This window comes from Myodes glareolus, chromosome 11 (assembly GCF_982192425.1).
Source record: "Myodes glareolus chromosome 11, mMyoGla1.1, whole genome shotgun sequence".
Lineage (NCBI taxonomy): Eukaryota > Metazoa > Chordata > Mammalia > Rodentia > Cricetidae > Myodes > Myodes glareolus.
The window spans coordinates 41,155,543-41,169,656 of NC_142036.1; the positions used below are offsets into that span (position 1 = coordinate 41,155,543).

The 14,114-nt window shown below is 51.3% G+C and overlaps 1 protein-coding gene across 4 annotated transcripts in view; it reads left to right on the forward strand.

Moving 5' to 3' along the window:
* The window catches only part of Ltbp2 (latent transforming growth factor beta binding protein 2), an 82,884-nt gene that overhangs the window by 57,348 nt on the left and 11,422 nt on the right, over positions 1 to 14,114 (forward strand). For 3 of the 4 annotated variants that reach the window (XR_015739215.1, XM_087911640.1, XM_087911643.1), the window contains exons 14-22: positions 436 to 475; positions 1,213 to 1,308; positions 3,203 to 3,331; positions 4,003 to 4,131; positions 8,454 to 8,573; positions 11,741 to 11,860; positions 12,796 to 12,918; positions 13,135 to 13,260; positions 13,793 to 13,918. Coding sequence is in view for 3 of the 4 variants with exons in the window: in XM_087911640.1 (XP_087767766.1) it covers positions 436 to 475; positions 1,213 to 1,308; positions 3,203 to 3,331; positions 4,003 to 4,131; positions 8,454 to 8,573; positions 11,741 to 11,860; positions 12,796 to 12,918; positions 13,135 to 13,260; positions 13,793 to 13,918 (1,009 nt within the window). In the remaining variant the exon portion in view is untranslated. The remainder of the gene's footprint in view (positions 1 to 435; positions 476 to 1,212; positions 1,309 to 3,202; positions 3,332 to 4,002; positions 4,132 to 8,453; positions 8,574 to 11,740; positions 11,861 to 12,795; positions 12,919 to 13,134; positions 13,261 to 13,792; positions 13,919 to 14,114) is intronic. The other variant, XM_087911642.1, reaches the window with a different exon arrangement.

Sequence of the window (14,114 nt, forward strand, 5' to 3'; positions counted from 1 at the left end):
TAGTCCCGACAATGCCCCAGTGCCTTTCTGTCCTCTGCTGGTCTTCTTTGCTTCCCTGTCCCCAGCTGTCTTTGTCCATGTGGTTAGGGACACCGAGTATGGCTGTGACTCCTGGCTTTACCACAAAGGCCTTGTGGCCCTGGATGGTCTCATTACTTTCTGTTACTTCATCTATGACATGAATGTCGCAGCTTTGATAGGTGCTAATCTGCTGTGCATCCAACACTGAGCTGGTAGCGGGCACACATTTAACTGCGACAACTTAGAAGGAAGCGGAGCTGGTCAGTAAAGGATAGAACATGCCTAGAGAATACATGCCGGCGGTAAAAACCCACTACCAGAGAGAGCTGAACAGGAAGGGGGGTAAGAGGAGAAAGAAATGTGTCCCAGGAGTAACAGATGAGCCCCTCCCAAATAATGTTCATTTCTGTGCAGATCACAACCAGTGTTCCCCACCTACCTGCCTGGGGACCAGGTGAGTGCCTCCTCCGACAAGCTCCCAGAAGAAGAAACCTCGTTTTAGTTATGGAATGAGTACCTGTGAACTAATCCGTGGGGTTCCAATCAGAGGTGGCATGTGATACGGCATGTGAGCACCCTTTCCAGGAACACTGAGTCCCTAAGGGACTGTCCAGTTAGCAAGTGATCCCATGATGCTTTGCAAATGTTTTCCTACCTACCAAACTCCTTTCTTAATCTCATGACGCCACTCAGCACATAAGACAATCTGGTCAAAGAGGAGGTGCTAGCTGAAGGAGCAGCTTGATTGGGCTCCAGAACCCCCTTTTCCAGTGGCCTCATCTTACCTCTTAACCCTGAGCTGACCTCTTCCCAGAGCTGGGCTCAGAGTCAAGGATGTTGAGTTTTCCCTGCCGTGATGTGGACATGACACCTGCTGCCTCCCATGGCTACTGGGTGCTTGTGCTTGCAGCACCGTTTGTGAGCTGCAAGATGCATTACAAGTGAAAGCAGAATGTTAAACTGGGCATTGGGAGGTGGGCGGCAGTTCTTTCTCCAGCAAGCTGGCTGGCCTTAGACAAGCAGCCATTTCTACAGTCCCTGGCTTTACTACAAGGGGAGAAGACCAGATAAACCAAAAGATGGTGGGAGCCCTAGGTGCCACTTTTGGTTCTTGGGATTCTGAACATCAGAGAACACAGAAGGGCCACTGCTAGCCCAAGGACCCTACTTCCTCCCCTCTGTCCTCTCCAGGGGATGCCACTGGAAGACCAACACCACCATTGCCTGGACAGGGCATTCCAGAAAACCCAGAGGAAGAGAAAGTCCTGGCGACACAGAGTCCACCAGGTAGCTGCAGAAGTTCTTGAAGGCTCTTTGCCCCCACCTTTGGGAGATGTGGTTTCCCAGAAGCAAACTCCAGGGCAAGGCCGTGAACGGAGCTTCTCTCTCTTGCTTCTTCAATCACATGAATACTCTCCAGCAACTCTGACCTAGTGGTCCAGATCTGATCCTCTAAAGGACACAAAGCCTACCTAGAAAAGACAGGAGCCGAGCTTGGGCACTAACGCTCTTTGGAGGGATGGTCCTACTCAGAGGGCTTTAGGGAAGCCATGGATCTTCCTGGAGTGTGGGGGTGGGGGCCTCTTGAAGAATAGGAACTCATAGAGTAGGAGGCAAGGTGAGAGGGGGCTGACTCAGTGAGGGCCCTGGCAGTGGCCATCACCTGCCCATGGAAGGTTTTGGAGAAGGGACAGAGTTATATTGCACAGGGTTGTTCAAGTGTCCAGAATCCGTATGTGGCTCGCTATAGTCTACCATAGTGATGAGGGGTGGTGTGAGGGAGGTTCCAGGCAATCCAACCTGGCTATGGAATGTACCTTTCACAGAGGCTTTTTGTCTGAGGACTTCGTTCAAGAGAAGCAAGGTTACCATTGTAGTAGTGTAGTGTAGAAGTTACAAGGTTACCATTGTAGTAGTGTGGTATAGAAGTTACAAGATTACCATTGTAGTAGTGTAGGGTAGAAGTTACAAAGTTACCATTGTAGTAGTGTCCTGTGTTCTCTACACACGTGTGCCCTCTTGCCTGCCCTCCCTAGGGACTAGCTGTGCTCTTAGCTAGAGGGTCACCGTGAGTAGGAGTCGAGGGTGGCCCGAGTTTTGGATTTCCTGCATTGAAAGAATGCCTGCAGCCTGGTACAGAGAAAGTCGCAGGTGGGATGGGGGCTTGGCTTTCCTCTCCCAGGATTCAGAGGAAGTCTCCTGGGACTCCAGGAAGCATCTCCTCCCAAGGAGGCAGGAAGGGCTGAGTGTGTGGGGCTCCACTGGGGAGTACTGAGACTGACAACTGAAATACTCCTGGAGAAAAGACCATGGCACAGGGAAGCCAAGCTGGGCCCAGCGGCTGCCCTCATCCATGCGGGTGGCAGAGCCACCAGCAGCAGTTTCAATATTGTGTCTGATCCAGCTGCTGCCCTGCTGTCTTTCAGCCTCACCTTCTGAGTGGACATTTGGATTCTGGCTGGGGACAGCTAATACAAACTTGGGACCAAGCTAGAGAGAAGATGACCTTGTGCCACAGGCTACTGTAGGCATTCAATTCAGTGCACATTAGCAATGCCATGAAGCCCCTCTGTGTTCCAACTTGGACCACTTCTTACCCACTCTGGTGAGGCTTCTGGCTCCTCCCAGAGTGGTGGGGCAGGGAAGGGACCCCTAGGTTTGTGGGCTATAGGATGAGACAACAGGGTGGACACAGGTGAAAGCAGTGCTCGCTTATTGGTTTATTGGTTCATTTTTCATTCATTCATTCATCATAAGTGTCAGGTACTTCTCTAATATTAGAGATTCAAGAAAAAATAAGCTAGTTTCTTCGGCCTCTGTAACCTATTCACTAAACCTGTCTGTCAGTCTATGCGAAGATAGAGTTTCTGGGGGTGGGTAGCATTGGTTCTTTGGGTAAGAGCTATGCCCACATTTGCGATGAGGGTGAGAGTCATTTGTAGGGAATATGGGTTACCAGAAGCCATTAGGTATCTGTCAAGTGACTCAGAGCCCAGGCACAGGTTCCATTAGTCTTCCGAGACCATGTTATACAGTGGTGTGAGAGGGTATGCTAAAGGTAGGTAGGCTTCTAGTGATCTTCTGAAGTCCCTGGATCTGCCTTTGCTCTCTTCCCACCCTGCTCGAGTGCCTTCATGCATCCTTCATTCAGCCGTTATCTCTGCTTGCTCCATCTCGGCAGGCTTTGATCCATGTTTTGCTGGGGCCTCCAACATCTGTGGCCCTGGAACCTGTGTGACCCTTCCCGATGGATACAGATGTCTCTGCAACCCTGGCTACCGACTCCACCCCAGCCAAGCCTACTGCACCGGTATTTACAGGGTGTCCTGTGGCTGCCGAGTAGTGGGGGCAAATAGGAATAGGGTGTGGGCTCTGAGTCAAGAAGTCAGGCTGTGTAAGATCTAAGTGAGGTGCGATGATTGATGAGCTTAGGAGAACAGTGCCTGTGGATACATCTAACTAGACCTTAAGTTAGGCTATGTGAGGGCCACCAGACTCTAGGAGAAAGGGTCCCAAGCCAGAGGTCCCAAGGCAGAACTAGCATTCCCCAACCTCAAAGTGTCCATGTTTCTGCCTACAAAGCAGATAAGGCCTCACCAGGGCTGCCCTTTGGGGACATGTTGAAGCCAAGAAAAATCATCAGATGTGCCATTCCCCCGATCAGTACTTTGTGTAAAGGAGAAACATTTGCTATGGGCTTGAAGGAGAAAGGAAATGATTGTGGGCTCACTGAAGGGAGGGGACAATGGGCAGGGAGGAGACACTGATCGTCACCCAAGGATTCCTAGGGCCTAAGAGGCCCCTGCAGGCTGACCTGTGGCTTTGTCCTCGGAGACTTTCATCTCCTCCTCTGCATCCTCTGCTTCCTCACCCCTTCCATGTCACGTAGCACCATCCTCTAGTGTGGGCAAGTTGCTGGCAGATGCCCAGAGAAAGGCACACTGGCCTCCATGACCTTCTTCCCTGCCTCCTTCTTGTCAGATGACAACGAGTGTTTGAGGAACCCCTGTGCAGGAAGAGGGCGCTGTGTCAACAGTGTGGGCTCCTTCTCCTGCCTCTGCTATCCGGGCTACTCACTAGCCACCCTGGGAGACACGCAGGAGTGCCAAGGTAAGTCGGACCCACCTTAGGACTGGGATATGGGCACAGGAGAACACCTCTTGCCTAGGCCCTGCAGTGGGGGTAGAAGAAGAGGCAGGCATGCGGAGTTTTACCACTGTCTGACCTCTGGGGAGGACCAGAGCCGTGGGAAAGGAGACAGCACTCTGACCTTGATCTGAGAGGAAGCTGAGCTTATGCTGGGATCACAGGGGAGAAAAGGAACCCAGAAAATGGCGATGTTTGCAAAGACCTCAAGGAACTGTGTGGTTAGAACCAAGAGGAGGCCAGAGACTTGGCTGGTGATGGGGACCAAAAGCCAGGACTCAAGTGACAAGGGAACTTTTCTTTTGGGGAGTGAGGGTGACCCATGAGGATAGGAGCCTGAACTCTCAGCAGACCAGGGGACATTTGTACATTTGGGAGAAGAATTCTGGCCCCCAGCAGTGGGGATAGCTTTTGACCTTCTTCCAAGAAGGCCTGGCCACAGTTAGGCAACTCTTGGTAAGCAGGCTTCCTGTATGTCTTAGTTATGGCTACCATTGCTGTGACACCATGACCAAAAGCAACTTGGGGAGGGAAATGTTTATTTGGTTTCCATAACCTGAATCACAGGTCATTGAGGGAAGCCAAGGCAGGAACTCACACAGGGCAGGAACCCGGAGGCAGGAGATAATGCGGAGGCCAAGGAGGGTTTCTCACTGGCTTTCTCAGGGCTTGTACAGTTACGTTTCTTAGAGAACCCAGAACCAGCAGTCCACGGCGGTCCCAGCTATGATGGGCTGTGTGCTCCTACATCAATCGGCCTATAGGGGGCTGGAGAGATGGCTCAGATGTTAAGAGCATTGCCTGCTCTTCCAAAGGTCCTGAGTTCAATTCCCAGCAACCACATCTGTAATGAGGTCTGGTGCCCTCTTCTGGCCTGCAGGCATACACACAGACAGAATATTGTATACATAATAGATAAATAAATATTAAAAAAAGAAAAAAAATGCCTATAGTCTGATCTTATGGAGGCATTTCCTCAACTACGGCTCCCTCCTCTCTGATGACTCTAGCTTGTGTTAGGTTGACATAAAACAAGCCAGCACCCCGTGCAAACCCTTTTATAACATAGAACTCTCCTGTATATTTTTAAATGAATAAGTTCACAAAGAAATAAGTGAGTCTCTTCCACACAGTGCCTGGAGACCCAGAAGTAATTGGGAAACTTGCATCTTGAGAACGGCCCTACCTGTTCTGGGGGCTCACATTTCTGGCACTAGTCGGGGCCTTGGCGGTGATCATTTGTTCCCCGGCGTAACGAATCCTTCCATTGGCAGAGTCTCCTCGGCATCTGAGTCCAAGGATCTGGCCCTCAGAATCCAAAACCATCCAAGTCCTCTCACTTCATTATGTGAGGAAAGGAGGCAGAGAAGCCCCACTTAACAGGAGCATGAGGAAGCCAGGTCAGCGAGTGCACAGCGAGGCCTCCGGCTCTAAGGGGCCAGGTACCAGGCCCTGGGCTGAAGGTCTGAAGACAGCCAAATGCATGAGCAGGAATAATGGTGTTATCAAGTTAGATGAGCAAGCGACTGACTAGAACAGAGAATCTGGGAAGGTTTCCCTGAGGGGGTCCTTGAACTGGGGTAGAGTAATAACAGGTCCCATTAACAAGCCTGTATACCCAGAGCCACCCTGAGCACTTTATATATAAAGCCCGTCATTCCAACCCTTGCAGTCCTCAGTTCCGCGCTTCATGCTTTAGCAGAGGGAGCACTGAGAAGTGAGCTGAAACACCCACGGACACTGCACCTTGTTATAGCAGCACTGGACATAGATTCAAAATCACGCCGTCTCCAAAGCGTGATTTGCTTCCCATGATCCCCTCCTTTATATGTGCAGTACCAGGGACCCGAGGAGCAGTAGCAGGAGTGGACGGGGTCACTAGTCCCGCGAAAGTCAGCTGTTTCTGCACAGGCGAGCATGCGGGCAGGCCTGGCATGCCCTGGGAATTAGGATGAAGTCAGGGTGAGTGGAGTGTGGGCTTGTTAGCAGAAGCGGCAGGGGTGAGGCCAATCTGTGCTGTGACTCTGGGGCCAAGCTGAAGTTCTTGGCCATTGTCCTGTGGGCAGTGGCTGCCAGGAGGGTTTGTTAAGGGTAGATGGCTCTGTCGTCTGGCTGTTAGGAAGGAGTGACGCATATGGCAGTGTGCAGAGCCAGGGGAAAGGCAGGGGACAGGGGATTTCCAAGCTTCAAGCAGCCTGGGTGGGTCCTGTGGTGAGGGGCCTTGCTCTCTGAAGGTCCAGTCTGGGAGCTGGCCATAGGCAAGTGATGGCTACGGGGATTAGTATTGCAAGGACTGACCCAGACAAGAGGCTCTGTCCTGTGCCAGTCTGGTGTCTAGATGTCTCTGCCAGCCCTGACAGCTGTAGGAACGGGAGGAACCTGAGGCCAGCTGAAGAGCTTCCACTGTTGGGGCTTGGCTGACACTTTGAAGGCCCTAATCCAATTTAGCATCTACTTACTAAATTTTGCCAGTCTCACAAAACACTGTTTCGTTATTTTAATCTAGCATTGATTCGTATGTAGAAATTAATCATTCTAAACCATTACAAGTTTTATGGTCACTTAAATAGAAATAAATGTAAATTATTTAAACATTAAGGATTTATTTAAGAGCTTGCATATAAGCTGCCTTGGAATAAGTGTATCTCTGCACTCTGGCCTTTGGATTTCCTCATTTGTGAGCGGCTTTCCTCATCCGACTGTAAACAGGATCTGTGATCCCGTCTTTTGCTTGTTTTCCAAGTGTGGTTGTTGCTTTTTCTCATAACTTTTTGGGTAGACTTTGTGTACTCTGCTACATCTTATTTGTTTTAGGTGTGTGGAGGTCAGAGGACAGCTTTGAGGAGTTGGTTCTCTCCTCCATCTTTCTGTGGGTTCTGGGGGTTGAACTCAGGTTACCAGGTTTGGGTGACAAACTCTTGCCCACTTAGCCATGGCTGGCCCCTTTTTGCGTTATTTTTAATGTGTGGTGGTTTTGTTGTGTCACACAGACATTGTGCACTTTATTTACCCTTTCCAGGATGTTTTCTCCAACTGGGGTTCGTCTTTGCATGGCTCTTAGGAACCCCCTTCTCCACTTCATTTTTCTCTACAACCAGCTTTCCCAACACCATCTGTTTATTAGAGAGTGGTTCTGGCTTCACCCGGTTTTTCCCGTCAGGTTTCCACTGTTCACTCTGTCTTCAAGAGCCTTCCCTTTCCTTTTGCGTTGGCAGTAGAGCTTCCGAGAGTTCAGACAGCTGTTTCTGAATTCCCTGGAGAGTTGTTGCCAGGAAGGTTCTTGGGTCTGCCCTATACTGAAGGCCAGGATCTCCATGGGGACTGGGAGGGGTGCGTGCGATGGCTCTGTTGGAGGCTTCACTGTGAACTGGAGTGATAGGAAGGATGCCTGTGGTGGAAGCACACTGGGTTTATGCCTGATCAAAGCCAGCAAGCGTTCCTCCATGTTTACTGCCAGCCATCCACTCCCCTAAGGGGGCAAAGATGAGCCAGGGAGTGGTCACAGGACAGAGCTGGTACACTGAGCCACTGTCTGAGATGGGAATAGGAATCTGCTGGTCACCAGGAGGGGAAAGACACTCCCAGCAGAGGCATGTGTGTGAACAGAGATTTGGAGGCTGAACTCGTGGGAATCTGCCGTAGCTAGGATTATACCAGCGAGGGCAGGCAAATGAGCGAATACAGCAGGACTGGGGCCAGGTTTGGGAGCCAAACTGCAAGTAGGACTGGAGTAGCAAGGAGCTGGGGAAATGCATCAAGGGAGTGGCCTGACCAAGTTTGGGCTTTAGGGTCAATCAGGTTTCCCCATCAGGTTTCCACCTTTAGCTCTGCCTATGAGATTCTTCCTTTTCTCCTCTGTCGGCAGTAGAGAGTCTCAGAGGGGGGGCGTCAGTGCACCTTACAGACCCTCGACTGCATGCAGCACTCTCTGTCCTGAGAAGGTCCATCCTTGAGGAGCATCCTAGTGGTAGACTCCGTGTCTACTGTACTAACGCTGGGGGCAGGGAGAACTTTGTTGGCCCCCTTGGCTCACACTATACAGATTGATACCTGACCTCAAGCCCAGGCCTTTCACCAGGAGGAAAAAAGGGCTCCCATGGGCCCTGGAAGACAAGAACTCAAGGGACCGCAGTCTCAGCGCTAACCTAAGAATCCCTTCAAACAATCCTACTGCAGCAAGAGTGCCTCCCTTAGCTAGCAGCCTTGTTCACGGCCTCTGGGAAGGATGCCTCAGGACCCCCCCTCCAGGGCTGGCTTTGACTCAGGACCACCCTGTGTGTTTGCAGATATAGATGAGTGTGAGCAGCCCGGGGTGTGCAACAATGGACGATGCAGCAACACTGAGGGCTCGTACCACTGTGAATGCGATCGGGGTTACGCCATGGTCAGGAAAGGACATTGCCAAGGTAAGGAGTGAGGATGATGGACCGGCCTGCTGCCCCCCACACTACACTCCACCAGCTCCCTTCTAGCTGTCCTCCACTGAGTCCCTTGTCACTAAGCCAGTTCCCACTGGCAGAAACATGTCTATGAATCCCTGAGCCCTCCTGTCTTTGGGGTGGTACATCGGCATCCTGTCTTCCCTGTATTTCCCTGTAGCAGGGAAATACAAATCTATGTGACACCACAGGAATGAGCATCTTTGCACATACTTGTCCCCATCACCTTGGAAAATCTGTTCTCTCTGTTTATAGCAGAAGAAGAGCTGATCTCTCTGGCACCTTTAGTCTTCTTGCTGACGTATGTTAATACATAAACTCCCAACGGGCAGACCATGTCTCTAGTTAGCATGTGCATGGGCACCCAGCAAATGCTGGTTGATGAATGAATGAATGAACAAATAGATCTCTCCTTCCCCACAGGCAGATAAAAGATGGGCTAGGACATTGCTAACCCGTCTCTTTGTAGACAGGTTTGGACCTGCCACTAACCTATCTGGAACCAGGTAAGACAGGATAACGTCTACTCTGTCCTACCTGGTTCCAGAGAGTCCTGGAAGTAGAGTGTGAGCTCGTGGACCTTGTGAAGGGGAGACCTTTCCCCAGTCCACTGCCAGAAAAGCAACGCCCCAGGAGATCTAAGCAGAGGGGAAACAGTTACAGGTATAGAACAAACTGTCTTCACCCCAGGGATCACCTTCTCTCAGGGATCCCCTCTTAGTGTCCCTCCACCTAAAACTCAAGCCTAGGCATGATCCAAGCTGGAACCCCATCCCCTTGTCCTGATTAGATCCATAGAAACAAGACAGCCTGGCAGAATAAACACAGCTCTTGATACGTACCCTGCTAAGTGCCAGCTGGTCGCGCTAAGCGCTTGTAAGAGATCCTCATTAGGCATCACAGCACTACGCATTTAACCTCAGGACTTACAAAAAAGAAAAGGAAATGAACCAGGGAATGCCAGAACACTGAAAAGATCAGGTTTATACTAACCATCTGCATTAAGGGCGCAGGCTCCAGAGCAGACAGGTCTGGACTGTATTAATGTTTCATATTTGGAAATGGAAATTGCCACACTCCTCTCAGAGGACTGATCAGCTCCCATATACAAGATGCGCAGAGCCACCTCAAGCACACTGTGAGGCCCCCTCTCTCTCATGTCCCAACTCCCCCACATCCACATCCTACTCTGGATGGCTCTGACCCATCAGGAGGAAAGCTTCTAGACAGACACCTCATCTGGGAGGTCAGGCTGAGTTCTTGGCCCTGGGCAGACACTCTGGGGCTGTTGAAAGAATGATGTAGCTTGTTCGCTTCTTCGGGTTTCCATCAGTAACCACAGACCCTGCCCATCACCCCGGGAGCCCAGGCAATTTCTTCTCCTCCCTTTCTTCTGTCTCCAACGAAGGAACGACTCTCTCCACGGAAACCCGAGGTCTCTGCTGAGAGACTGTGGGCTTTGGACAGTGGCCCATGCAACAGTCTCAATGACATTTCCATTATACCCAAGACTCTGGGTTCCCAGGGACAGAGAGCAGATTCTCCTTTATACTGTCGGGGCCTTGGCTGTCCCCCACTCTCACCCAAGGTCCCCTGAACTCTGGCTCCTGCCCCTCTCTCCCACTTCGTACTCTCACCAGGAACACAGGCGGGTCGCCTCACAGTTCCCCACACAGAGACTGGTCCCTGGAAAGATGCCAGGGTATCCTCCCAGAGTACGGGTGGTACACTCACAGGTTAGTCCTGTGCGACCTTTCCTTGGACCCCTCTAGCAATCTCTTCAGCTGCCTTACACTAGGAGGATAATGTGTGTTATTTTAGGCACCTTGTTTCTTCTTCTGGTCTGCAAACACATATTGGGTGCCAGCTGTGTGTTAGCCGTGGGCTGGGAATACATCTATAACTAGTTCCCCAAAACAAACCAGAATATTGGAATCTACCAAGGCATTCCATAACTTTAGGTTAAAGTTCAAACCCTTGACTAGGCAGAAGGATCTCTACCCAGTGACAAGCCCCACTTTAGCTACCATGAGTTCCATGAATAGCCTCAGGTTGTCTGGGGATGGAGTCCACTCCATCCAGAATTTTCCTCGGCCTCCTTTGATGAGCTTATCTAATGGCGTAAGTCTATCCACTTCCCATTCAAGAGAGGCTTCCCTGGCTCCGGGGAGGGGGGGAGACTAAGTACTGTTGTGGTCTTCTGACCTCTCTCTTTCCCTCCCTGACAGACTTCTCTCATATTAACATCACTGTTATTCCCCGGGGGCTCTGCTCTAAGAAGAAAGGTGGGCGGAGCATTTTGGCTCGCGTTAGGTTCTGTCTCACTAACAACCAACCCCCAAATCAGCTATAGAGCACACAGTCAATCTTATATCTCACCAGTGTCTTGTGTCCATCAAGAATCAATTGAGAACTCTGACCCAGGCTTCCTTACTCTGGTACTAGACAAAAGGAATAGCCAACGTCTGGACTGCGCCCAGTCCCCAGGAAAGGAAGAAGACACTCAAGGTTTCCGTGCGATGAAATGCTTTGGTTCCCAAGTTACCTGCGTCATATCCATGCATACCTCATTGGCTATCACTAATCTTTTGATGTCATCCAACCACAAGGAACCCTAAAACAAACACATACCATGACCCGAAAATGAAGATGTAAGCTATTTTTTGAAGATGAGTGAGTTTCACATCTCCTAAATGCCCGACATCCAGGGCTATACACACTTCCCACAAATGTACCTGACACACGGCAGGTAGGGCAGACTCAGGGTCCTTTCCTCTTGGCCAATGCAATCTTCCTACCTTGCCTGATGCCACCAAGGGTGATATGAGGGACCGTCCCAAACGATCCTGTCTGAAACATGCAGTTCTCTGACTTCCTACAGCTCACAGGACCCACAGCCTAGTGCAGCGACCTGGGCCGTCTTTCCGTTTTTAAGTCCTTTCGTTTATCTTTGCTCTAGGACTGTGTGTGGGAGGTGGATTGGGAACACAGGGAAACTCATTTTTTCCTGGTGTTCAGATATGGAAATTGACATCCATTTCCCCATACAGGGCAGGGCCAAAGAATTGCAGACATGAAATACCCATGGGTTGTGGTTCTCGGAGATGACCAAGGGAGGGGCTCTTGTTTTCTAGATATCGATGAATGCCGTCACCCTGGTACCTGCCCTGATGGGAGATGCATCAACTCCCCTGGCTCCTACACGTGTCTAGCCTGTGAGGAGGGCTACATAGGCCAGAGCGGGAGCTGTGTAGGTAAGGGCTGATTGCCAAGGCACTGAGGGGGCTATTTTGCCCTGAGATGGCTGGTTGAGCCCACATACAGGGAGGGGAAGAGGTGCAGACAGCAGTGGCTTAGAGGCCATTGTCCCCCATCATCCGGTTGGGTTCTCAGACAACACTGAGCATGGCGTGGGTGTGCTTTGGTTATGGAACTCTGCCCTCTGAATCAGCTAGGGTGGGCCCTTCTGCTGGGGCTTAGCCACATCCGTTCTAAAGCTCTATCCCAAAGTTCCAGAAGCTTCTGTGGACTGGGGTGAGAAGCTGAGTGGTGACAGGAGCCACCAGGCCCTCTGCTTTCCTACACTGAAGATCTACAAAAGGCCCCTGAATAGCAGTGGTGCTTCTTGTTCCCAAACAGGAGCGCTCTTTCCCCTCAGCCCCCGCAGGGAACAAGGCCCAAGGCTCTGATGCCAGGAGGGGCCATGCTTTGAATAGGCGCTTTGAAGCTCATGAGAGGGCAGACAGTTCCCAGGCCCTCAGGACAGCCACAGCCTCCCAGGCATGGCCTGGCTTCTCTCCACACTGCCCACCCATGTACTGAAACTGTTTGTTGGGTGTAAAACATTGGGGTTTTTTTGGTGGCAGGTGAGAGACTAATGAGGACCAGACCCACGAGGGAGTAAATCAAGGGTCTTGGATGCCTTATTGCTAGCGTTCTAGGTGGCTTCGTTTTCCAGGGCAAAGCGGGGTGTTCTATATGACTAAGGGGGGCTGAGGAGCACTAAGGAGGGTATGACCCTGCTCTGCCTAGGTGAAATAAAGGGGCAGGGCTGTGCAGTTTCCCAAGGCTGGCCTGCATTCCCTCTGAAGGCTGTTTCCATGGACTCACACTTGAGATGATCTAGGCTTGCTAGAGCGGCAGGCAAGGAAGAGAGGAGGCAGTGCCCCATCTTGGACTTTATCCACAGATGTGAACGAGTGTCTGACCCCTGGGATCTGTGTCCATGGAAGTTGTATCAATGTGGAAGGCTCCTTTAGATGCTCCTGTGAGCCGGGCTATGAGGTCACCCCGGACAAGAAGGGCTGCCAAGGTACAAAGATGTGGCATCAATTCTTACACAGACAAATCGAACCCACAACATCTTCCCCTCTGGCTGCCAGCCCCTGAAGCCACCCCTGAACTAGCCCTCCAGGCCCGAGGCCTCTCCTGCCGTTGCCACAACCTGACCCTTTAACCCTGCCCACCTATGAGTCTCTGGCGTGTCTGCTCTGCAGAATCCCCTACAGAACTCAATGGCCTGTTTCAGATGTGGATGAATGTGTCAGCCGAGCCTCATGCCCCACGGGCCTCTGCCTCAACACCGAAGGCTCTTATACCTGTTCAGTCTGTCAGAGTGGGTACTGGGTGAACGAAGCCGGCACTGCCTGTGAAGGTAACACAAGTCAGACAGTGACAGAATTGACAGAATATAAAGAACATCTTTGTCCTCCAGCCTCAGGCTGGTCCTGGGGGTTAGTCCTGCAGGTTTGGTTAGAGAGAATTCTGGGAGACTTGGCCCCGAGAGAGCTTCTATTGCTATAACTTCCAAATTCAGAGAGGAGACAAATGGTCCCAGAGACAGGAGGGAGTCTAAAGTGATGTACAATAGTGCATGCCTATGATCCCAGCCCTTGGGTGGAAACAAAAGGATCAGGAGTTCAAGGCCAGCCTTAGCTACGTAGTGAGCTTATGGGCAGCTTGAGCTATACCCCTTGTCTCAAAAGAGATAAGGTGGGGGTTGGGCTACCCATGGAGCTTTCTAGGAAGGAAGTGGGGGCGTGTATTATAGAATATGGCCACGGTTTGCCCTTGTCTAGAGGTTCAGAGTGTTCTTTAAACCCAGAGATAGGCAAGAGGTGTTGTGAGGGGAAGCTATGGTAGGACTGTGCTCCTGGTTCCCCGGCCACGGTTGTCTGTCTGCCTAGACCTGGACGAATGTGCCTTCCCCGGAGTCTGCCCCACAGGAGTCTGCACCAACACTGTGGGCTCCTTTTCCTGCAGAGACTGTGAGCAGGGCTACCGGCCCAGTGCCCTGGGCAACACCTGTGAAGGTAAGAGACCCTCCCCCGGAGGGGAGCACAGATGGAACACAGTAGACCAACCTAGCCTGTATGAAAAGGAACAAGAGCTCCCCATTAAACCTAGGATAGGGGGCTGAGGACTCGTATTCCTATCCGCTCCCCAAAAGCAGTCAGGAAAGTGGCTAGATACCTGGGTGTCACCACCATGAAGGCACTGGTGCATGGG